The sequence below is a fragment of the Sturnira hondurensis genome, unplaced genomic scaffold, assembly GCF_014824575.4.
Source record: "Sturnira hondurensis isolate 20B ecotype Veracruz unplaced genomic scaffold, ASM1482457v3 Scaffold0003090, whole genome shotgun sequence".
Taxonomy (NCBI): domain Eukaryota; kingdom Metazoa; phylum Chordata; class Mammalia; order Chiroptera; family Phyllostomidae; genus Sturnira; species Sturnira hondurensis.
The window spans coordinates 9,861,881-9,885,788 of record NW_028075721.1 but is presented as its reverse complement, the minus strand read 5'-3'; the positions used below and the strand labels follow the sequence as shown (position 1 = coordinate 9,885,788).

At 52.4% G+C, this 23,908-nt stretch overlaps 1 protein-coding gene across 2 annotated transcripts in view; it reads right to left on the bottom strand.

Annotated features, from left to right (window-relative positions):
* Positions 1-393: 393 nt before the first annotated feature.
* CES5A (carboxylesterase 5A) overlaps positions 394-23,908 on the bottom strand; it is a 38,570-nt gene continuing 15,055 nt past the window's right edge. Inside the window, exons 3-15 of one of the 2 annotated variants that reach the window (XM_037041690.1) lie at positions 21,000-21,129; positions 19,695-19,899; positions 17,536-17,674; positions 15,948-16,081; positions 14,254-14,407; positions 12,671-12,775; positions 10,735-10,839; positions 9,286-9,426; positions 7,147-7,215; positions 4,928-5,075; positions 3,080-3,229; positions 960-1,032; positions 394-881 (exon numbers count right to left, since the gene is read on the bottom strand). In XM_037041690.1, the coding sequence (XP_036897585.1) occupies positions 650-881; positions 960-1,032; positions 3,080-3,229; positions 4,928-5,075; positions 7,147-7,215; positions 9,286-9,426; positions 10,735-10,839; positions 12,671-12,775; positions 14,254-14,407; positions 15,948-16,081; positions 17,536-17,674; positions 19,695-19,899; positions 21,000-21,072 (1,728 nt within the window). In that variant the 5' untranslated portion in view covers positions 21,073-21,129 and the 3' untranslated portion in view covers positions 394-649. Of the gene's footprint in view, positions 882-959; positions 1,033-3,079; positions 3,230-4,927; positions 5,076-7,146; positions 7,216-9,285; positions 9,427-10,734; positions 10,840-12,670; positions 12,776-14,253; positions 14,408-15,947; positions 16,082-17,535; positions 17,675-19,694; positions 19,900-20,999; positions 21,147-23,908 lie in introns of those variants that run through there. The other variant, XM_037041691.1, reaches the window with a different exon arrangement.

Below are 23,908 nucleotides of genomic sequence, written 5' to 3'. Positions count from 1 at the left end.
TGGAACAGAGCAGGCACCCAGTGTGGACTCACTGAATGACTGCTCCGTCTCAGTCTCCATCAGGGAGACATCTTCTCTCCTTGGTGTCCTTGACCTGACCTTGTGGCATGGGGCTTGATTCCTGGGTTCCTGACCTTAGGGGATGTCCAGTTTCCAGTGCTGAGAAGGAGGCTCTCTGGTGTGCCCCACAGATCTCTGAGCCAGAGAAGGAGTCCTGTCTGAGCCAGTGACAGTCAGGACATCCGTGGACATCGGAGCTGAAAGCTGCCTGGGCTGCGGTTGGAGGACTCATGTTCCAGGAAACTCAAATAGACGCCTTCTCCGAGACAGTCCTCTTGGGCGTTGCGGGCAGAGGGATGTAGTTTTTAGCCCAGAACTGAACCCCGGCCCCCGTACATATTAAACATGCTGCTTTTATTTCACCCTCATTGCCAGATCATCGTCATGCCAACGAAGAGGCCAGCCCTCCTGCAGGTGCAGTGAGGACATTTTCAAGGCAAATGGCATTTTTCTTGATGTTGCAAAGAATCCCCTAAGGGTCGGCTGAAGCAGCTGACTCCATAAAGTAGCTAAACACAGAAGAATGCAGCCGGCTATGGCGAGAGTAACTGTAGTAGAAGGGAAACCAAAGTCACACAAAGGTAACTTCTCAACCAGCCAAAGGGAACATGCAAGGCAGGAGCAGAGAGAGGAAGGGTACGGAGGAAGGAGGGCCAAGGTGCCCCCTGGAAGTGGACACCATCAGGGGGAGGGTCTCTGTCCAAAACTCCACCTTCCGCGCTTTCAGTCTCTGTCCCACGCTCAGGTTCAAGTCCAGCTGCAGGTACTGCTCCTTCTGGCCGTAGGCTGGCCACAGAGGCAGGCCTTCCCCGTTCGGGTCCCTGGGAGGGAGGGCAGAAATGGAGGTGAGCTTTTTGCCCTCAAACACAGGGCTGTGGGGAGGCTGGAGGTTTGCTTACCCAGTGCGAGCAAAGTTGGCCCAGTATCTCATCATCTTCCTGCTCAGCGATTTCTCCTCCTCCGTGGCTCCTTCTGCAAGAGATAATCCCAAAATCCGGCTCCCGCCAATATTCGCCAGAAGCCCAAGGTGCTTCACATTCGATGAATGCCTTTCACATCTCTCCTCCCACCGGATCCTCACCAGGCGACCAAGCCACTTCACTCGTGTTGCATTTGTAGGTACCGAGGTCCAGAACAGCTGTGGCTTGCCCAAGAAATCACGGCCTCCAAATGGTGGAGGCTGAACACGCCCCGTCCCTGCGTGCCCCACACTCTTCCGGCCATTCCCCTGAGGCTACAAGTTCCTTAGGGGACAGAGACCATCTCTCTCTCCCTCCCAATTATTGTATTTCTTTATTTGACAAAGTCATGCTGGAAGCATTTTGCTCAAGGTGCAAAACCCAAGATGCAGAAAGAGTATCTAATCAAAGTTAGTTTCTCTCCCATCTGCTCTCTCCACTGTTACCAGCCTCAGAGGCAACCATTGCTACTGGGCTCTTGGGCGCCCTCCGAAGGCAGGCTAGACATGTACATGTTTATACAGATGCTCTAGTATAATGGACACAGATTATGCATCTTTTTGTTAAAATTCTAAGAGATAATTCCACCATGTCACCTGTAAGACTCCCATTTATTGTCCTATATATATATATATATATATTTATATGCAATTCTGTAAATATATAATTTGTGTATCCAGTACTCTATTAATCGATCTTTACATTATTTCCAGACTTGTGCTGATTAAAGCAATGCATTTGTGGGCAGGCATATTTTTTGCACATGGGAAAGTATACTTGCAAAAACACCCTGAGAAGTTGAATTGTTAAAAACCACACGCATTTCAGATTTTCACTGAGTTTTCCACTAATAGATAAGGTTGCCTGTTTTCCCACACCTGCTCCAACAATTATGAAAAATGTATTGTTCTTCCCAACCTCGACCAATGAGAAATGAGTCCTCAGTCAGAGTAAGTTTGCAGCCCTCTTGTTGAGAGTGAGGTTAAGTGGATTTTCATGTTTAAAAGCCACTTGAGTTTCCTTTCCCACACATTGTCTATTTATACCTGTTACCCAGTTTTCAGCCGGGCTGTTTCTTTTCTCACTGATTTTAGGGCTGTTCAGACACCAGGGCATTTAACCCTTCAACACCTGTCCTTCATTTGCCCAGTTCAGAGGGCCCCTGTGCCCAGGAGAGTCCAGGCTCAGTGACAGCTGCTGAGTAGCGACAGTAGTTTGTCACTGACGGTGTGCCTCGGGGAGTTACCTCACCTCATCCCTGTGCCAACCTGGGAGGTGGTCGTTGGCATCTATGTGATGAGAACGAACAAATGAAACCGTGAACAAACCACAGAGCGTGCCTACTCCCCACAGGAGCCTCTGTCCTCATCGTCAAGAGTCCGGCATGAACTGGCCAAGAGCCTACATTGTGCAATTTTTAAAAACTAAATATTGTAGTGACATTTCTCTGTGTGGTACCTCTAACTTTTCTTGCTGACCACCTCATCTGATGGGCTTATGATTTTAGGCACCGAGTGGCCTGCACGCTCAGGAATAAATGAGCTCACCTGGGGAGCAATGGTTCACAAGCATTTACAATAGATCACCTGGACCCAGACCACTTTGGGCTGGGGCTCTGAAAACCGTGGCTCTGGCCTCCTACCCTGGGTGGTAGCCCACGGGGGTTCTGAGAAGGGCGGGGAGGGTGAGGCCAGCAGTCAGAGAGATGGGAGAAAGTGGTTCTAATTGTTTAAAAATTAGATTGCATAAGCACCATCCTCCCCACCCCGCCTACCCCTTTGGGCTTTAGTACAAAGAGAAACACCCATCAAGCAAATGTTAGCAGCTCTTTTCCATCTTGGTTTCTAAAAATATTCTAAAAATTCGAGGGGCAGGCATTTTCCAGGGGAAGGTCATGCCTGTAAACCATAGGTTAAATAAGTAAATTAAAATTAGCCCTCCAACTCCTGCATAGTTTGGGCCAGGCGAGGGGCTCTGTGCAAATTTTGGGGAGTCGCGTGTCTCCCCAGCGCATCCCCGTGTCCCTGCGAGAGCAGGTGCCCCCGGGGCCGGCTCCTCACCAAACATGACAACATCGCCCTTCAGGAAGGCACCTCCAAAGACAAAGCGGATTTCATCAGTGTGATCAGCTCTGACGAAGTCCGGCTTCCTGTCCTTCAGGCAGTGGGGCGGGTGCCGAAACTCATAGAAGTAAACAGGTGCACCCGCATCTGCAGATGGAGGAGAGAGTGCGTGGCAGGCACCGGGGCCGGGGGAGTGGGGGCGCCCCGCATCCCCACCCATCCAGTCCTGGCTCTGCACACCCACTGCAGGGAGGTGACTTGAACAAGGCTGACTTCCCTCTTCCGTACTGGGGGCTAGCATTTCCTACCTGACAGGGCAAGACTTCTACTTTTTAAAAGAAGCCCTTCCTACTGACCCAACTTCACCTCCTTGTGACTTCCTCTCACTGAAGAGTTCAATTGTCTAGCAGGGGTGTCCAACTGGCTGCGTGCAGCCCAGATGGCTGTGAGTGTGGCCCAAGGCAAAATCGTACATTTACTTAAAACACTACGAGATTTTTTTTGTGATCACGGGCCAAAATGTATTTAACGTGTGGCCCAAGGCAACTCCTCTTCCAGCATGGGGCAGAGACGCCAAAAGGTTGGACGCCACTGGAAGACAAACAGAACAGTTATCCCTGCTTCCAAAAGCTCCATGCACCCCACGTTCCTTCCCTCTCTTCTATGACAGGTCTTTGCTCTCCGGTTTCCCCGTCTTTCTCCGAATCATCCTTTTTTCTCTACTGGATAATGGCAACCACGCTTACAAAGTCTCCCATTAAAGTGCATGCAAAAACACACGTGTACACACACATACATGTGTGGGCACACACACACATGCTCTTGGTCTCCTCTTCCCCTCCAGGTACTGGCTGATTTTCCTAAATCCTTCTAGCAAGACCTCACCATACAGTTCTTATCTCTGCTTCCTCTCCTCTCCTTTTGTCTTTCGGTTGCAGTGCCCTTTACGGACAATGAAAAGCACAGATTTTAAAGGTGCGGTTTGATGAGCTTTTCTACATGAAGTGCATGCCCATTCATGGAACCACCACCCTACTCAGGATACAGAAAGTCCCTGTGTCTCCGTGTGGTCACTCTACCAAGAGACAGTGTCGTCATTCCCATTGCCACAGATGAACTCTTCCCGTTCTGGGCCCCTGTGCACACGGACCACCACCAGGGCACTTCCCGTGTCTGGCTTCCTTTGCTCAGCAAGATGTTTCTGACTTTCGTCATGTTGTCGTGTGTATCAGTAGCTGACTCCTCTTCGCCACAATTTATTTATCTATCCATCTGATGGCAGACCTCCGAGTTCTTTCCAGTTTGGAGCTACTATGATGAACGCTGCTATGGATAATCACACACACACACACACACACACACACACACACACACACGTCTTTCCTACGGTCATAGGTTTCCCTCCTCTCACCTAGGGGGAGAATGGCTGAGGAATAGGTCAGCTGTCTGTCTATCTTTATGAGAACCTGACAGTTTTCCAGCGTGGCTGCACTGCTTTAGATCACCCCCCTCCTCAGCACTAAGGCATTTGGGAAGATGCTACAGAAAGTAATCTAGGAGACTGGTCCCAGGAAAGTATGGGAGGTGGGAATTCACCCCGTGGTCCTGAAGAAGGGGAAGGAATGGGAAAAAAACAAGAACTGACCAACATTCCTGAACTCTGAAAGGCAGGGGAACTGCCCGGCCTGGCACACAGGGTCACGTCCCAGACACCTTGGGAGGGCCCTCTCGGTGAGGGACCGGAAGGGCGGAGCAGGCGGCCGGTCAGCAGGCAGCAAGGGTCCCTGCAGCCCCCAATCTTGCTTCACTGTGGCCCCGCAGCAGGGGGGTGGCTCAGGGACTCACCTCTGTGATACCGAGCAGTGACCAGCCCAGGGACCACGAAGAACACATCTCCTAGCAGGTCCAGGAAACTGTCCCGTAGTTCAAACAGGGACTGCTCATCATGGAAGTATTCATCAGCCACGAAGTACAAATACTGGGTGGGGATGTCCTGTAAAAGATCACAGTCACAGGAGGGCCAGGTCAGTGACAGCAGCCCGCACACGAGGCGTGGGCCCGTGCAGGCATGATTCTGCGGGCTCCCCGTGCTCTGTCCCACTGAAGCCACATGGTGAGCCTGTGGTACAAGTATCACAATCAGCCCCGTTTCACAGATGAGGGGACTGAGTCCCACAGAGGTCAGTTAAGTGGTTTGTATGAACTGGTGGAACCATGATTCTTTCCGAGCCTATTTGTATCTAAATGCCATGCTCTTAGGGCCTGTCTGAAGTGTTTCAGAAACCGCCACCCTGGGCAGAACTGGCTGTGTCATTTGCAGGACACAGTGCCAAGTGAACACATGGGGCCTCTTGTTCAAACACTTTCAGGAGGGCGGCAACAGACCACCCAGCCTAGTGTGGGGCCCTTCTGAGCAGGAGGCCCTTTGGGCACTACACAGGTCACACCCTGGGAAGCTGGCCCTGTGCCCTGTACCGGCACTGCCGCCAGGCCTCGGCTAATCAATCAAAGCTAGTGGGTCCCTTGGAGTTCCCTCATCTACCAAAAACAGGGGTCTCTCAGAAGGTCTTTAGTTCTGCTGGTTCCCTGGGACCCGCTGCTCAGTCCCTTAACAAGGCATCACCTGCTTTCTTTGACCTGGTGCCAGGCTGCCTCTCAGTCTGGAGCCCCCCCACCTGCCCCCAGCACTAAGGCCAGAGGCTGAGAAGTAAACTCAGGGAGGTTCAGGGTCTGTCACATTGGTGATGCCCTCAGGGGTCCAGCATTCAGGACAAGTCGCTGCACCTCAGCCCCCAACTCTAACCCAGAGGCACAGCCCCTCCCAGGTCTCTCCGGGGTTTGGAGGGACATGAGCCACAGTGGGGGGCACTACTCGGACTGGTCCGCTGGGTCCTCTGGTGGCCAGCCACTCTGATCAAGCCCAGAGCAAGCGACCCAAGTAGGTAGAGATGCTCTGTGGAGCCTCCAGCGAGCCCAGCATGGCAGTCAGGGGCAAGGCTACGCCATCCGCATCGGAGAACAACATAGCATTTGAGGAGCCCCTCCATGCCGCCAGGCCCCAGGGGAGTCGGCACCCCCTGCTGATCCTCATGCACCTTTCCACACCCCACCCCCCACGGCTGGGACCTGGCTCAAGATACCGTCTCTTTTTGGAATTCCCTCCAGCTCAGGTGTTCCCCTCCAGTGAGGCCCAGATCAATGGCCTCTTGCTCCACGAGGCCATCTCCAACCCAGCCTGAGAGGTTCCTCTGGCCAGCGTTGAGTTGAAATACCTCTCTGACTTTAGTCCCAACTCTCACCCCAAGACAGCCAACACTCATCCAAATCCCTTCCAAGCCTTAGGGCCTGAGGGACCCCTTACCTCCGGTCTGGTCCACACTGGCAGCCACAGGACTCTCTCTCAAGTGCATACTGAGTCCCGTCACTCTTCCATCCCCAGTTTCCGGGCTGAACTTCACATCCCCCCTCAGTGTATGACCTCCACAACGCCCTCCCCGGCCTCAGCTGACCCCTGCCACTGATAACGCTTCTCTGCTCCTGACTGGTTCTCTTGGCTCCTCCGGCTCCCCTCGCCGCGGCTCCTACCACCCACTGCACAAACCTAACTCACGCTCCAGAACCTTTCCCTCCCCGCCGTGGACACCACGGGCCCCGGACATCTCTCTGCCCCGATCTGTGTAGCAATGCCCTGAAGGGTCTCGTCGGTGCGTCCCCCCCACAGTCTACAGGTTCCTCAAGGGCAGAGGTAGGGGTGCCTGCTCATCACTGTGCCCCAGTGCCTCGGGAAGTGCGGGGCAGGTGGCCCCCCAGCAAACACTTGATCAGCAAGTAAATGACTGAATGAACCCGGAACAGAGTACACAGTGAAAACACGTTCACGGAGAGATGCAAGGGGAGAAGGAAAGGAATCGACATCCTCGTGTCTGGGGTGTACTTGCGCAGGGAGTGGATGAACAAATGGTCGGATAGCGTCCTCAGGATTTCTAGCGCCTGATACACGCCTGGCTGGCATGGAGTGAACACGAGTCCCTAGTCCCAGGTGGGTTGCGGAATTCGGGACTTACCAGAGCTGTGTGCAGGATGCGGAGGATGACGGACTTGTTGGAGCCCCTGAGGACCTCAGGGAACTCCTTCTGTGGAGAGAAGCGGCGAGCCCTGTGAGCACATTAGGTCATCAGAAGGGAAGCTAGTCTCTCTGGGCGGTGTTGGTCCTGCCTTTCCAAGGGGAGACTGGGAGAAGCAGTAACCCATTCGGCCCCCAGGGGGCGTATGTAGAAGCAGCCTCCGTGGGTGGTTCAACAACACAGTTTCTTCCCACATTTCATAAAAGGCGGCCACTCGGTTACACCCGTAGTCTAGTGGGACCCCAGGGGCTTCCCTGTGGAAAGGCCACGTCATGGGCTGTGTCATGTCCCCACAAGCTCCTGTGTTGAAACCGTAACCCCAGGACCTCAGAATGTGGCTGTGTGTGGAGACAGGGTTTTTAGAGAGGCGATTACATTAAAACGAGGATCTTGGGCTGGGCTCTAATCCAATCTGACTGATGTCCTTATAAGAAGAGGCCACGTGGACACAAAAGGAGACATCAGCAAGGTGTGCACACAGAATAGATCACGTGAGGACACAGCTACACGGCTGCAAGCTAAGGAGGGAGGCCTCGGAGGAAACCAAACTGGCCAGCACCTTGATCTTCAACTTCCCAGCTTCCAGGACAGTGAGAAAATACATTCCTGTTGTTCAGCGCACCCAGCGTGTGGTGCTTTGCTATGGCAGCCCTCCATAGCTAACACAGGCCACAGCTTGGCTTCAACACCAAGTTCAATGAGAGACCAGAGACTCTTGAAACCGGCGGTTGGCTGTTCTCTTTCTAAAGACCTTTGCAATCGGGGCCTCCGAGAAGCCAGCCGCTGGCCGGCAGCGTGTGAAGTGGGGAGGCTGGGGGTTAAGCACAGCGGCGCTGCTTCATACACAGTGAGAGCTGCGAGTAAGTATTTGTTAAGTGACCCCCTCCCCTGGCCAACATTACAGTTTTAAAACGAGGGGGTAGAAATGCTATTCATTGTCAAGTGAGTTTCCCTGGTACTTTTTCTGCTAAAAATTCTGAACCACTAGGGTAGTTATATAGACACACCTGTCCCCTAGGATATGAGGGATCCCCCCGGAGTTACGGAAGTTATCAATTAGTGTAGTTTAACTACGAAGGTCCCTCTCTGTATGTTCGGAAGCTAGGATCTGTGACCGTCCACTAGCTGTGTCACTTGACAAACCTGTGTATTTCATAAGCTCATGCCCCCGGCCTGAGAGGAGGTTGGTCTATGGAAATGGGCTGTGATGGTATTATGAGTTGGAACACTCCACTCTTCTGAGGACAGAGGAAAGGGTTACTCCAACTGTGGAGGGCCTCCTCAAACCACAAGGTCCAGGAAGCAAGGCTCCTCCTCAGCACTCGGGCCTCGGCTCGAATGAGCCCTCCCCGGGGACTCTTTCCTGACCACCCTTTCTCCTTCCTCAGGAAGCTTTCTCTCCCCAGTTTATGTCCTTCACAGCCCCTACCCGCCTCTGAAACCTTGCATTTCATCCGTCCCTGCCCTCAAGAATGGAAGCTGGCAGAAAGCTGCGGCAGAGTGAGCAGAAAACTGCAGCCGAGTGGCTTAAACAGCATGCAGCTGTTCGTTCACAGTTGCATGCTCGGGTTTTAACATCAGAGAGCTTAGCACATGCAGTGTAAATGTTCAGTTCATCCTTGTTGAATGACTGAAGCGATCTGGTGTCTTTGCAACTTGCCCGGGCTCAGAGAGCATTCTTAGAAACCCAAGTGCCTGAACTGAAGCTGAGCAGGAAGGTATAAAGGCCAGAAGGTTTTTGAACCTACATGGATTTCACCTTTGAAGTCTTCAGCAGCTGTGCTTATTTGAAATAGTCATTTGTCACATTCTGAACAAAGCTCAAATGGACCCCATCATCTCTTAGCATTTCATAGTCATTTCTTTCACCAACAACCTACACGAGGAGCAGGGTGGACACTGGCTAAGGCTGCCCAGGCCTGTCACCCTCCTTCAGAGAGAGGAAAGATGACCACTCTGCACTTGGCGGGTGGGCTCCAGCCCCCACAGCACTCCACCTCCATGGGAGGGACTCGTGAGGGAAGCAACCCCCTGCCTCACTATTGAGGGAGCGAGCGAAGGCACGGGTGGCATCCTTACCACCGGCAGCAGGAAGCCACACTCGTGGTTATTGACTCCGATGATAGAAGGAACGGAATTAAATGCTTTTTGAATCAATAGCTCTAGAGGCTCATCGGGAAAGAAACCACCGTCCACCACTCTCGTGAAAGACTTGGTTTTCTGAAATAAGAAGAGGAAGGTTGGAAGCCCTCTCTGTTCGCGAACTCCACCGTCCCCGAACCCTACACACGCAGAGCCAGCTCAGTCCTCTACCCAGTCTAGCAAAATGTGGGGAGGGAGGGAAAACAAGCCACTCTGGGCCAATGCATCTGTGCGCCTGGGCAAGGGGGGGACAACTTCACTGCGCCTTCCTTTCCTCATCTGCTAACGGGGTATAAATACAGTACGTACCGAAGAAAAAGAGTGGCCTAGCACGGTGGTTCTCCACGTGTGACTCCCAGACCACCAGCATCAGCACCGCCTGAGGACTTGTTAGGAATGCAGGTTCTCAGGCCCCGCACCAGGCCCACTGGACACAAAACTCTGGGGATAGCATCCAACCAACTTAAAAAAAAAAACCTTCCCAGGGGATTCCGATGCGTGTTTTAGTGTGAGAACCACGGGCCAAATACAACGGGCAGAACGGTGAGGGTGGGGATGGCCAAGGTACTGAGGGCTGGTGGGAACCCCTTCTAGAGATGCCCCCCCCAGCACTGCGCCCGGGGTCAGGCTGGATATTTCTGGGGTCTCAGGAAGCAACGCTTGGCTCTCTTCATGGGGAATGGGGGTAGGTCTCTGTTTGGAAGTGGGGTTAGACCCCTCCATCAGGTCAAGGACTTGCTCACTTCCCAGACTCCAGCACGGTTCACAGCAAATCCTCAGCTCAGGCCAGAGAACTACTTAACAACTGCTGGAATCTGACAGATAAGGACCCTGCTCTGCCAAGGACCGTCAGAAGCTCTCAGGACTGGAAGGGACATAAAAGATCATCCAGTCCATTCAATGAGACATCCAGTGACCGAAATTGGCCATCGGGACCCTTCCTGCACCCCTAGAAGAGGTGGGTATCGCACCGCCTTCTCCAAGAGCAGGCCCTTGTCAGGCAACTGAGTGTTTAGGAAGTTCTTGGTCACACCAAGCCACAAGAGGCCCCTGCAGGACTTGTAGCTCTTGATCTTGACATTAGCTGCTGGAGGTCTTGTGAAAGGAGCTTGGTCCCTCTACCCAGTGAGGTGCCTTCAGTGACTGGGACACTACTGCTGCAGCTTGTATTTTGCTGGACCTTCCCCTGGCTAAGTAGGCACTGCTGGCCCATCAAGTTCTTTAAATTACCCATCAGGGTCCTAGAGTCCACACATTTACAGCCATTACTGCGAATCCCCAGGCCCCACCTTTCTCAGTCCCAGGTCAAAATTAGCAAGAGTGGCAGGGTGTGTCTACCACCCATTCGAAGGGCCGCTCTGCCCCCAAGCCCCTCCCCCGCTTCACCTCACTGATGCTCAGCAGCTCCTCCGACGGCTTTGCCCGCAGGCACCGCAGCAGGGCCTGGGAGTCCGCAGCGCTGCAGCCACAGGTCCTCGCGATCATCCGAAGCTGTTTCCAGGGGAGGAACAGGTTAGGGCGCAGGACTGAGGGCCTCCAGGTGAAAGAAAATTGGAAAGAGCCCTCGATCCAGCCACAGGCCAGTCCATCATACATGACGTGCAGCCTGCCGGCCCTCCCCCCTCTCATGCCTGTAGTGGAGAGGACACAGTGCGGACAGGTGGGCCCTGCGCCATCCTTACTCTTATCTGATGCTCCTTGTCACCTTTACCAACTGCTGAGGCTGGGGGTGAGGATTCACCAGTTTGTGGCCATGGAATGGAGTCAAGACTCCTGGTCATGGGGTGACCTGTGATGTCACAGTCCCATGGCGTTGGCCCCACTGGCACTGGGCCCCACAGAGCCCAGAACCTAACTCCAGGGCGCTGAGAAGAGTCAAGAACCCCCAAGAGTGAGCATTTGCTTTGCAAGCTCCTTAATCGTCTGTTGAGGCACAAGGCCAGCTCAGAGGTTCGGCTTGTCACCTCGCCCCATCCTGGAACACCCTGAACGCTTTTCTTCTGTCTTCTACCCCAGCGTCACTCACTCTGGAAGGCTCCAGTCGCACCTGCTCCAGGATGTTCTTTCCAACTACTGCAGCCTCTCTGAATCCCTTCCTCCTCTGCTCTCCCATTTCGGCAAGGATCCCCACCCTCTCTACCTCGCCCTCTGCGAAGCCCCTTCTTGCCCTGTCGCTGAACTTCCCACGTGTGCAACGTTTAAAATAACGGTCCTTAATCTTCTGGGAGGCATGTGTGCTCTGAGAATCCAGCCAAAGCCCCAGACCCTCTTCCCAGGAAAATGCCAACACCTATTGAGTTTGCATCCGATTGCAGGAGTTTCAGGGCTGCCTCCCAAATATATCCATGGGCTTCAGGCTTAAAATTCATGTCACAAAATGATCCAAGTCTCCTTGGGTTAGTACGTGCCTTCTCCACCTAAAAACCCACAGATCCTAACAGAGCTGGGAAAACAATGGGCACTCGGGATGTGCGTGGCGAGTGAACACACACACACACGCACACACACACACACGCGCACGCACACACACTGTAGCTCCATACGTCACGTTGCCAACCACAATTGTCCCTCTGTAGAGAGGGTGTTTCGCAATGTTGTAACTCTGTTTCTGGGCTTGGTATATGTTGCTCTTGTCTATAAGGAGTTTAAGAAAATGCTCCACCAATACAAATAATACCCAGGAGATGGCTCCACAACCCAGTATTTAATTAATATTCATTAAATGAATCAGCTCATTGGTGAACTCATTCACTGAACAAACGCTCACAGTCACCTAATATTTACCAGACATTATTCTGAGACATGAGAGATATAAGGGACCTTGGTCTCTAGGTCCTGGTAGAATGCAAAGACAAGATGACAGAGGACAGATACCTGGGTCATATGCTTCACCTACCCCCTCACGATCTCATGTCAGACAATAATAAATCACAGCGTCATTTCCTACTGAGCTGCAAACTGCATCAGAATCTTATTAGAGTACTCTAGGTAGACTAGAGTAAGTATAGGAGGGGAGCTGTACATAATGCTGGGGACAAAGACATATATCACAAGCAAAAATGTCTTTTATGTGATAAAAGACATCACATAGATAAAATACAAGGTCTCTCTCTCTCTCACACACACACAAACTCACATACACCGGCAGTACCGCATTGTGTACCTGGACCCCCTTCCTATTGAACCAGGCCTTCCATGGAACAGTAAGGTTCACCCTAAGCCAGCATCAGGTTCTTTGGCCGTGGCCAGTAAGGCCAGCACAGGGTCTATCAACAGGTGTTCCAAGGATAGGAAGCTGGAGAGGTGTTAACAAGGTACCTACATCCTCATCTCTCTCTTCATCAGGGGCCTGCAGGTACGGGATGATGGCCACCCCACTCTCCATGATGGCTTTGTGGAATAAGCCACTGGCCAGTGGGGACAGGACCTGGAGAGATAACAGAGGAGACCCAGTAAAAGTTATCCGGGGGGCTTCCCACCCATCACACACCACCCATGCCTTCTTTAAAGAAACCTTCCCAGGAAGCCTCCTTAGGAGAGCTTGAGAGAGAAAGAAAAGTCCTGGTCTGAGGGTTTAAAGACCGGTTGTGAAGGGGTGGGTACGTTTTATAACTTCTCGAGGCCCCCGGTTCCACAAGAACTTTGAAGTGACACATTCTGGCATGTGAGTTCAAGCTCCTTACTTCCTGGCTGAACAGACACAGGCGAGCTGCTGAATATTTCTGAGCATCAGTTTACTCTCTGGCAAAACGGGAGTAAAAATCGAGCCCATGTGTCAGGGTTGTTCTGAGGAGTAGAAGTAATGGATGGCGAAGGCTTCGCGCAACGCCTGGTTAATTAGCAAGCACTCATGACATGGTGGCTGCCGTCATGTACGTAAAGTGATTTATAATCTGCCTTCTAAGGCTGTTTGGAAGGTAGAGAATACCTGGTACATCGTCAAGTGTTAACACAGCAGAAGCTTCACCCACCTCCCTGCAACTGACTTGTGTAATTAACACGTTAACCGCTGCCCAGGACCGCCGACCACTCAGAACTCAGAGCTGGGGAGCTGCCCTCCCCCGGCCCGTCCACATGTTTCCATTCCCACCAGGTCCTCGCCAACAGTCTGGTGCACTTGCTTCCAAACCTGTGTTGTTAGTTACGTTTGCTATCGTAATTATGTAATCAATGAAGTGGGAACCCATGGGTGTGTGTGTGTGTAAAAAGAAAACAGAATGATGTTTTGGGGGGGAACAACCTGGATAGGGGCAGAGAGCTAAAACTACAGCTATCAAAATAGGCGGTGAACAAGGTAGGAATCAACCACGTGGCGGGGGGTGGAAAACTCCGTAGGTGGCTGCATTCACAGGCTACTTTGCAGGCCTCTTTGGTGCACACTCACTCCGGGGACACAAAACCACAGTTTGAGGATGGGGAGTCCTGAGGGCGGTGTATGCCAGAGAGTCCTGGGGACCTCCAGCCCGAAAACTGGCTCTGAAAAGGTGAGACCCTGCAGCAAACTACTGGTGGGGGGATGTCTATTGCATGTTTTAAGTTAAAATAAAGCGTTTGCACGCATCCTTTGCTATTTTAGGCTTTAACTGAGCTTTTCTATTAAACAAGTTACCAGTCCTGGTAATTGGATAGCAGGGATTCAACTGTACAAATACAAATGATTTTTCCTCAAATTCTCCCTCACTGTGTGACCTTGGGAGATTCATTTCAACTTTCTGATGATAGCTCTTGTCCTTAAAATGAGACCGAGCCCCTAACTCACAATGTGAGGCTCCAGGGGGACAATGTATATAAAAGTGTCCAACACGAAGCACCAACCAGATGGAAGTGGTTCATCACCCTCATTTTTGTAACCACCACCACTGCCCCGTCCCGAGGTTTGTTCAAGTCCCAAAGAAGAGAACTCACAAGGCTGGACACGCTGATGGCCCCCGCTGACTCGCCAAAGATGGTCACGGAGTGTGGGTCCCCACCAAAGAACTCTATGTTCTCCTGCACCCAGGTGAGGGCGGCCAGCTGGTCCATGAAGGCCCAGTTCCCCAGGGCATACTGGTCCCCTGTGCTAGGGGTGAGAGGCGGTGAGAACGCATGGGCCACGGTCTGCTTCCCGCAGCAGCCCTGGGAGTTGGGGGCAGGCGTCAAGGCACCTCCACGCCCACTGGGGAGGGGCTGAGGATCAGAGACCCGAGGCTGTGGGGAAAGCCAGCTGCCCCGGCTGGTTCTCTCCCTGTGCCAGGATTTGGGTTTGAGAATCTGAGGAAAGCTACACACCCCAGGAAAGCACACAGAGAACAAACTGTGTGTGCAGTTTCCGGACATGCACAGGCTCCCCTGAACTGTGGGTTCCAGCAGAGCCCTGCTCCTGAGAGCGGGTCTGCACCAGGGAGCAGGGCCCAACGGGGCACAGAGGTTCCAACGAGTGACTACAGGAATGACAGCGACAGTAACAGCAGCAGCAGCAGCACCACAGGGGACACCGTCCTGAGGGCTTTACGGCTGATGCTTCCATAGTCCTCCCAGCCGGCGAGGTGGGAGGTGCTGTTTCTTCTCCCACTGCCCCTCTGGGTTCTACCCCCACCATCTCCACCCTCCTCCCAGAAGGCTGACCCCTATGAACTGCACCCAGACTTCTCGCTGTGTGCGGTCAGTGGAAGGCCCCAGCCAGGGGCTTGGGGCGGGCTGTGGAGACCAGCATGTTTACCCTGCCACAGGTCTCTGCTGGGCAGTGCTACAGGCAGTGGCTATATTTCTCTGCGGCCATAGCTCAGGCTACTTCTTTGCAGTGAAAGCTGCAGGCAAGCCTGGAGCTCACTGCTGGCTGCCTCGGCTCCTTCTCACAGACAGGAAAGCAGACCTGGACAGAGTGAGTCCCCTGCCCAGGACCTAAAATGGTGCAGATGGGGCATTTAAACTCGAGGAGACTGACCCCAGAGTCCAACCCGGAGCGTGGCCCCCTGCTGCAGCCCACGCAGAGAGCTTCATTCACAGGATGGGTGGGCAGTTCAAAGAGGAGGGGACAGGATGCAGTGGCATGACTCTTCCCAGGTGAGCACGTGAGGAGCCCTGAGATGGGGCCTCAAGGCAAAGACTCTAAACTGCTCACACATTCTGGGTCCTCATCTTCCAGGGTACACAGTTCCCCATCCCCCCGCCCCCCTGAGATGGGTATAGCCACGCAATGGAGCTCCACCAAAGGTATAGGAACAGAAGTGATGAGCGCCACCTTCAGGCTGACTGAGGGACCACCCTTACAGGACTCTCCAATCTCTTTCTGCACCTGCTGGCCAGATGCAGGGGCCCCCCGGCCCTACAGGAGGGCAGAGCCCCAGATGGAGGAGTCCACATGCCTGACTGGCCATGCAGAAGGACGTCTGTCCATCAGGAACACTCGTTAGATTTCATGGGAGTGAGAAAGCGATTTTTATTGCCCTACAACCTGGGGGTTTACCTGTTATAGTTGCTAAAATTAACTAAATAATTTGGGTCAAATTTGTTCAGTGTCACGGAAGGCTCACTGCTCCTTAGGATGCTGGGCACTGAGTCCCCTGTGGCTCCTACATGGCTGCCCTTCTCATGGGTGTCAGTTTCTTGGGGACACTCACTTGAAGAAGCCAAACATTCCTAGCCGGTACTGGGTAGTCACGACCAGCACGTCCTCGTAGGCAGCCAGGGCGGACCCATCGAACATGGAGGCTGAGCCAGTCTGGAAGGCACCTCCCGGGAACCACACCATGACCTGAGGAGGGGAGAGGAATTTTCCAGTCAGCCTGCAGAGCACCCAGACCTCCTCCCTGTGCCTGACGGGTCCTTCTTTCTTTATGAAAATATAAACGTCTCAATTCCATTTCCAAAGAGCACCAGAGGCTTTGTCTTTTAAAGAAGGCTCAGGGTTACGCATGCAGGCTCTGGCATCTGCGTACCTGGGTTTGATTCTGAGCTCTGCCACTGACTAGCTGTGTGACCTTGGGCAGGTTACTTAACTTCTCTGAGCCTTGTTTTTCTCATCTGTAAGATGTGAAAAATAAAAGCATTGCACTTGTGAGGATATCACAAGGTTGAAGAAACATTCTGCATCTAAGGTTCATAGAAAACGTTGGCACGTTCCGAGTGCTCAGAAAGTATTCACTAAATATTGAACTCGTGACTCACAGGGAGGTAGAAATCACTGTACGCCGTGTAAGAGAGCCAACGCAGCTGACGCTGTTCTAATCTAAGGCTGTTGTCTGCCTACAAAGAAGGGAAGAGAGGAACAAGGGAAGAGTATGGAAACTTTACTGACTAGAAAAATTGGGACCGGGGAACATAAAACATTATTCAAATGGTGTTATCACTATTTATATTAATAATAAATCCCCTCCACTCTCCTTTTTAAAGGTCATATTAAGGACTACAACCCTTGGGGCAAGAAGAGGGAAGAAAGTCAGCGAGGAACAGGAGACCTGAACAACGCGTTGGCTTTGACACCAGCATCTGCCACTTACTGTGGGCAGAGCGCGGAGCAGGACCCTTCTGCCCTCCCCGTGCCTCAACTTCTTCATCTGTAGAATGGGCCCAATAGTCCTGACCGCTGGGGTCACTGTGGGGGTTGGATGAGATGCTACACCACGCCTAGCAACTGTCAGACATCAACAGGTGTTGCCATTACAAAGCAATACAGTGGGTCTCCCCTCACACTGGCGTGGGGGAGGCAGAGAAGAGGATGATGGGAGGGTGGGGCTGAAAAGTAGATGTGTCTTTTCCCTCACTTATACATGGGATTTCTACATTTTTGAATGAAATGCTCCACATTATTACCTGACTTCATTGCAAACAGCAAAATTGGAGAATGCAATTACCTTCTTTAAAAAAAGGTGTCCCAAGCAAATACATACACAAAAAATCAGAGTCCTTTTAAGCAATGTCTTTTCTAAATGTTTACGGACCATCAAATACTCAACAGAGGAGGGAAAAAAAACAAACAAAATAAAAGTCAAAGGCCCAAATCGTTGCCAATAAAGAAGCAATCAGAGAAGAAAAAAAAAGTGAATCTGTCATTAGAATGACTTTTTAAGGAAGTTATTGACATGTCAAAGGAACATTTCCCTTTTTCCCAGCAGGAGGCTGGGCCTGATTCCAGACCCCCAGCCAGTCTGCCTGGGGCCCAGCCCAGGGACCTGCTAGCCCAGCCCCCAGCCCAGCCCCCAGCCTTACGGGGAGCTTGGCACCGGTGTCCGCGCGAGCTGGGGCGTAGATGTTAAGGTACAGGCAGTCTTCCGATACTCCCAAATTGGGGGAGCGCACCTTTAGCATGTGTTCATATGAGGACAGCCAGTCTGAGTTCTGGAGGCACCTGGGAAAAGGGGAGGAGAACCCCCCAGAGTTGCTGTCAGCAAACCTGCCTGGGAGGAGCCAGCTCTTGTGACAGTGAGGAGGCCTGGAGGTCTCCTTCACCTGAGCAGAAGATGCCCATGGGGCATCTGGGTACAAAGTTAACCATGCCGGACCCCTCCCCCCGCCAATGGCACAAACAAACAAACCATGATTCTTTTTGGATTGGTTCCTGGGTAGGAAAGTACACTGTGCACAGAAATTGTACCATTAACCCCCCACACCCACCCCTGACTATACCCACCGTCATAATCCAGACACACACCTAAAGACTCAGGCTGTTTCAGCAACTCCCCAAACTGCAGAGGTCAGGATGCTGGTTGCACACCAAAGGCTTTGCTCTGGCAGCTCCCTCTTCTGCCCCCAGAGGAACAGAAGGCTGTTTCCCCAGGTGCCTCCCCCAGGACCAACCAAAGTAGGTGGACAGAGAGACTGCTGCATCCAGCCCTTTGCTCAAGCCAGTCCCTCTGCCTAGACTGCTCTCTTCCTCTACCTGCTTGCTCATGTTCTTCCCTCTCTTTCAGATTCAGTCCAAATGTTACCTCCTCCAAGAAGCCTTCTGAGATTTTTCCAGTTAGACCACAAGTATCTTTGGAAACACTTGCATATTTTGTGGGGTTTTTTCCCTCGAAGTTCTCCTAGACTTGCATGTGGGTGTTATTATATTCCTCAACTCAACCATGAGCAGCTAGAAGCCTAAGACTCTGTATTAGTCACCTAAGTACCACATGGCCCTTATCACTGAGCCTGACACATAGTAAGATTAAGTGACATTGTTCATGTAAATATTTCCACAAATCACTCAATTAATGCTACATTTTTTGATAGAATCGTACACAGATTTGCTGCAAATCTACCCCCGACAAGTTTTTATGCCTGTTTTGCCCCTTTGTAGGTTGTATCAGAAATCAGGGCCTCATGCTCTCAACAAAGCCATCTCTGGCTATGTCCCTCTCAAAGTGAGGCTGGGGGGTCTCTGTGCTTCCTCAGCTCCTTCTCTGATCCCCTACGGCAGCCCTTGTCACTCTTCATTTCGCTTGTCATTATGGTTATGTCCCCACCACCACTACCAGCCTGTGGGTTCCTGATGGCAGCTGTGCCTAACCCACCGTGGTGTCATTCAGGGCCTCATGGAGATCCAGTTACTGAGTCGGCTCTTAACAGACAGGAGCTGAGTGAATGAGTGAGTGAATGAATGAATGAACAGATGAGTTTCTGATTAGTATCCTCAGTCCCTGGGCCACATGGGGTCTCCTTCTGTGGCTAAGGGAGCTTCCTGGCTCCAACGTACTCCTTCTGCCTGGAAGCCCAATGCCAGGTGTGTGACCAACGGTGAGAACTTGACAAAATTTGGCAATCAGAAGATCCCTGGGCGTTTCCGGGTCTCACTTCCCACCTAATGCATGAGGCCCCTCCACAACTCACTGGGAAGCTGGTTGCCTACCTAAGCTTGAAAATTTGCAGTGACTGGGAGCGCCCTACCTCCCAGTCCCCCTGTGTCACAGAGACACGCTCCAGTCGTCACTCCATGGGTGTTTGCGGATTCTCCGCCGTGGGCCGGGCTCTGTGCGGGCTCTGCGCTGACTGCTGGAGCTGACCTCCCCGCAGAGCGATCCTCCCTCTACAGCCCCGGTCTGGCCTGGCCGTGGAGACTGAGTCCAGCTGAGAGGCCGGACAGGAACACTGACAGTCCCTCCCTACCCGACTGCACTCAGAATCCTCAGGGAGCTTTCCGACCATCCAGTTTGCTGGGCCCAGGTCTGGAGATTCCAATTCGGGAAGTTCAGACGGGAGTCCAGGGAAGCTGCATGTTGTAATGATGCCACTGGAGCTGCATGTGGTCACTGAAGCCACTTTGGTAGCCCTCCCCTCTCCTCCTGACTCACACCCCTTTCCATCGGCCTGCATGGCCTATTTTCCCCTTCAGTGCTCTGCCCCCACTCCCAGTCGCAGGCCACCCATGGGACCAAGCCTGGTCTTACAATTTCGGGTACGAAGTGGCGTCTCGGAAGCCATTCCAGGGCAACATAGGCTGTGGGTTTGCAAATCGCAGGGGTCCTAGAGGGGGCGCAGCGAAGGGGACCCCAAGGAACATGTTCACAGGCACGGTGCTTCCCAGCACGGCGGCTTGCTTCCCCTGGACCCATCCCAGCCTGGTGTTCCTCACTGGGGCTTCTCCAGGGGGCCCTGAGGGAACACACGGGGAGGAATCAGGAATCCGGAGCTGGACAGCAATAAGCTGAACTCAGGGATCCCCCAGTGGGGGGCCCTCTTTCTCCTCCAAGAAACTGTGTAACAGGAAGTATCTGGATTCCTTCAGAAGGAACCCAGCCAGGCCCACTGCTGCACATTGCCTGAGCAGTCACCTGCATCAGAGCACCACCTCAGTACCTGTTAGGAGCACGGCACTGAGCCACAAAATTTCCCCTGGGGACCTCGGGAACCCGCCTCCCTCCTGTGTGCAGAAGGCTTCCCGTCCCATGGGACTGACCATACAAACCGGGCTCTGCAGGCCCTGGGACCACACACAACCACCTGGCCCAGAGTTCTCCACACTTCATCACCGTCAGACCCACCAGCACCAGTTCTGTGCATCACCTGTATGGCTACCGACATTTTAACTTTTTAAAATTAAATTCAAAGAAGCTTTTCACATTTACTTAGAGGAATCTTAAGCAATAACATCTACGGACTCGTGGTTTTGCTGAGCTGGGTATATGCTTTCAAGAGCGCATGGAAGTAAACACATCACAGTGCAAATAAGAAGTTCCCATGCAGGTGCCACCTGAAATCATCTCGTCTTCCTCCAGGGGTGGAGGGTGAGGCCCCTCGGCCCGAGAGCGCAGGCTGCTCGGTTCCCACAGAGAGTCTGGAGCTCCGAGAAGGGCACAGCCCAGCTGTGTAGTTAGCAGGACCCCAGTGTCTGGGGGCCACCTCTGCCAATGTCACTTCAACAGGGAAGGTCCTGCCCGGGCAGCCACCACCACAGAAGCGCAGGCTCTGCCCCATACCCCTCCCCAGTGCCCAGGGCGGAGGGCGCCCCAAGCGCCCCCCACAGGGTGCGGGCAACTCGAGGGCAGAACTGGGGTTCTCTGTGCTCTGCCCCTGGGGCTTTCAACAGCACAGGGCACCGGGTCAGGTGCCCTGAGGTTACTATAGAGCCCTCCAAGGGCCCCCGGAGACCTCTGAGTGATCATTTCCTTCTCTCCAGTGGAAAAATTCTCCAAGATAGGGAAGTCCCCCCACCCTGTCTGCTGACAGCCCTCCTCTCCCACTGGGCATCTCACCCTCCGTGGCAGCTGCAAGGACCCAAACAGCCCAGATCAGGGTCTGGCCTGGTTGCACCCACTCCCCACTCATCTGGCTGGTCCGCCTGCACTCCCGGACATCCACGGTGGCCACTGGCCTCAGAGGGCTCTGGTCAGGGACAAGAAAGAGCTGCCTGTTAGAAGACAAAGGCTGAGCAGATAGGCTCAGGACACAGGACTGGTGAAGAACAGTGTCACACCAGGATTCAGGAGAGGAATTGGTCAAGCAAGACCTTCCTGTTCTGATTTACAGATTAACTCTTGAGCTGGGAAACGGTCACTTGTTAGGCTTTGGGTTCATAGAAGAGAACTAGATTCGGGATCAACGAAGCCAGAGGCCTCAATTCAGGTGCCTTCAGGGGGCTGGAAGGCAGCAAACAAGCAGCACATGCAGCTGGGCCAGGGGAGCAATAGGGAATGGTGGGGACTGTGGAAAACTGCACACACATGCTCTGTCTGAAGGGGCAGTGACTTCTCAGCCTCAGTGAACGTTTGTTTTGTGACAAAGTAGATAGGCCAAACCAGAAGTGTACAATATTACTCTATTTTTCAATGTGGCCTCAGTGAAAACAAAATCACAATGGGAGTCCTGTGCATTATTTCTACAGGCTTGAGTTTAAACATGTTTGTTGTCGATGGGGTCAAAGATTTAGGGCTCTTTAAACAAAACGGGGCATATTTGGGGTCAGGTGGCTGCAGACAGGCTTGGGGCGTTCTAGACATAGAAGTGCTCAGCTCGTGTCTGGACCACAGGTGGTCAGTAGTGTCTGCTGGGTTGGAACCTAAAGACCCACCCACACACTGTGCTTTAAAAAGCTGTCGAGAAGAACGTGACTCACTTTCCTGCCTTTCCAGGTGGGCCCTGCCTATGATCGCCGCCCTGCCTATTATGCTCTTGCCCATGGCCTTGAGGCCCTCCACAGGGATCTGGGTTCCATCCTGATTCTTCCTCAGAATCAAGGGTGTCCTTGAACAAATCTTTCCTTTCCCCTGGGCCTCAGTCTCCCCATCTTTTGATGAGGGTTGTGTTGATATTTTAGGGTTATGCATTCCAGAGACCCAAGACTGAATGAAGTTGCCAGACTGGCCAGAGAACCCCGAGTAGGACAGACAGGTGGACAGATTCCTGAGATGAGGAAGAAGGAAGCTACAGGGCAAGTGAGTGGCAGCGAAAAGGCACAAACCACCAGTTCCGAACGGCATCTCCACTGGCCCTGTCCACCAGGGGTTTCGCTGTCCATTTTGTCAACAACTTGGAGACTTCTTAGACTATCTTCCTGTCCTAGCCCTCCCAAGTTGCCACCCAAAAGACACTCCCTACAATCCTGTGCCCCCATCCAATCAGAAATAGTATGAATTGCCTCTACTGCAACTCACTCAAGTCATTAAAGTGCCTTCACACGTACTATCTTATTGTCATGCCCCCCCTGCCATGCACACATATTAGACGTCTTGTTTCTCCAGCTTTTCATCCTCAAGCCCAATTCACCTGCCACTTCTTCTGAGATTCTTTCCAAGATTCTCCTGAACCTCTTAACGCTTTGCTTTTCCAGCCCTTCCTGTTCCCTAGTCAGTTGGGTACGTGATGGCCTTCCTCCTTGAGAGGGCTGTCTCTTCCACCCATGTATCCATCACAGCATCTTCCACGCACCCTGGTGTCTCCCCAAACTCAGTCATGGGCCTGCTAGCTTCATGTCTGGGGCTAGATTTGTCCCATTCCCACTACTAACTTGACCACCAATATACTTAAGATTTTCCTTTATATTGACCTTAAAAACACTTCATTTTCGAAGAAGTCATTACGTATCTACTGCAATGAGGACAGTGTTTTGACATCACCTCTAGGACCTCAATGTGCCCATTAGCAGCACAGACCAGTGGCCTGGATGGTCCCTGAGAGCCATGGACCTTTGATGGGTCCTCCCTGTTCTCCCACGTTGCCCTGAGGGAGAAACCAGAACGAGAGAGGACCTCAGTCCAAGGCCTGGCTGAACACATATGCTAACGTCCCCCTGCGGGTAGGCAGTGGAGATCAAAGAGAGATTGAAGGAACCCTGAAGGCATTGGAGCAATGACAGTGACCTCAGCATGGAGACCAGCCTACAGGTGGACAAAACAAAGAGAGGATGATCTGGAGGTGGAATCAGGTCACTGGGCAATGCCCCTCACACCCCACATGGGCATAGAGCTGCATCTCTAGAGCTTCCTCTCATAACCTTTCTTCAAGTTCAACTCATGTTCATGTTAAACCAAATGTACTAACAGGATGTTCAAATCTTTTCCCATCTAGCTCTATCCTGTCTTTCCCGGTGGCTGTATGACTGCACCCCCATCACTACAACCCCATCACTACACCCCATCACTGTACCCCATCACTACACCCCATCACTGTACCCCATCACTACAACCCCATCACTGCACCCCCATCACTACAACCCCATCACTGCAACCCCATCACTGCACCCCCATCACTACAACCCCATCACTGCACCCTCATCACTGCACCCCATCACTATACCTATCACTGAACCCATCACTGTATCCAGTCTTTGTTAATTGCTTTTTCCTCTCCTAAAATGTTTTGCCTTGATTTCTTCAACCGGTGAAATCCTACTTATCTTTCAAGATCCGTGGAGATACCATCTCCTCCACACAGAACTCTACATTCTCAAATGCTGGAATCATTCTCTCCTTTCCTTCCATACATTTGGTTGACATCTCTGCTATAATCTTTACAATACAATGTCCTGTAGCAAACAACACAGCAGGGTATCGACAGAAAAACAGACCTACAAACCAATGGAACAGAATCCAGAGTCCAGCAATAAACCCACACATACACAGACAACTAATTTGCAACAAAAGAGCCCAGAGTGTTCCTTGGGGAC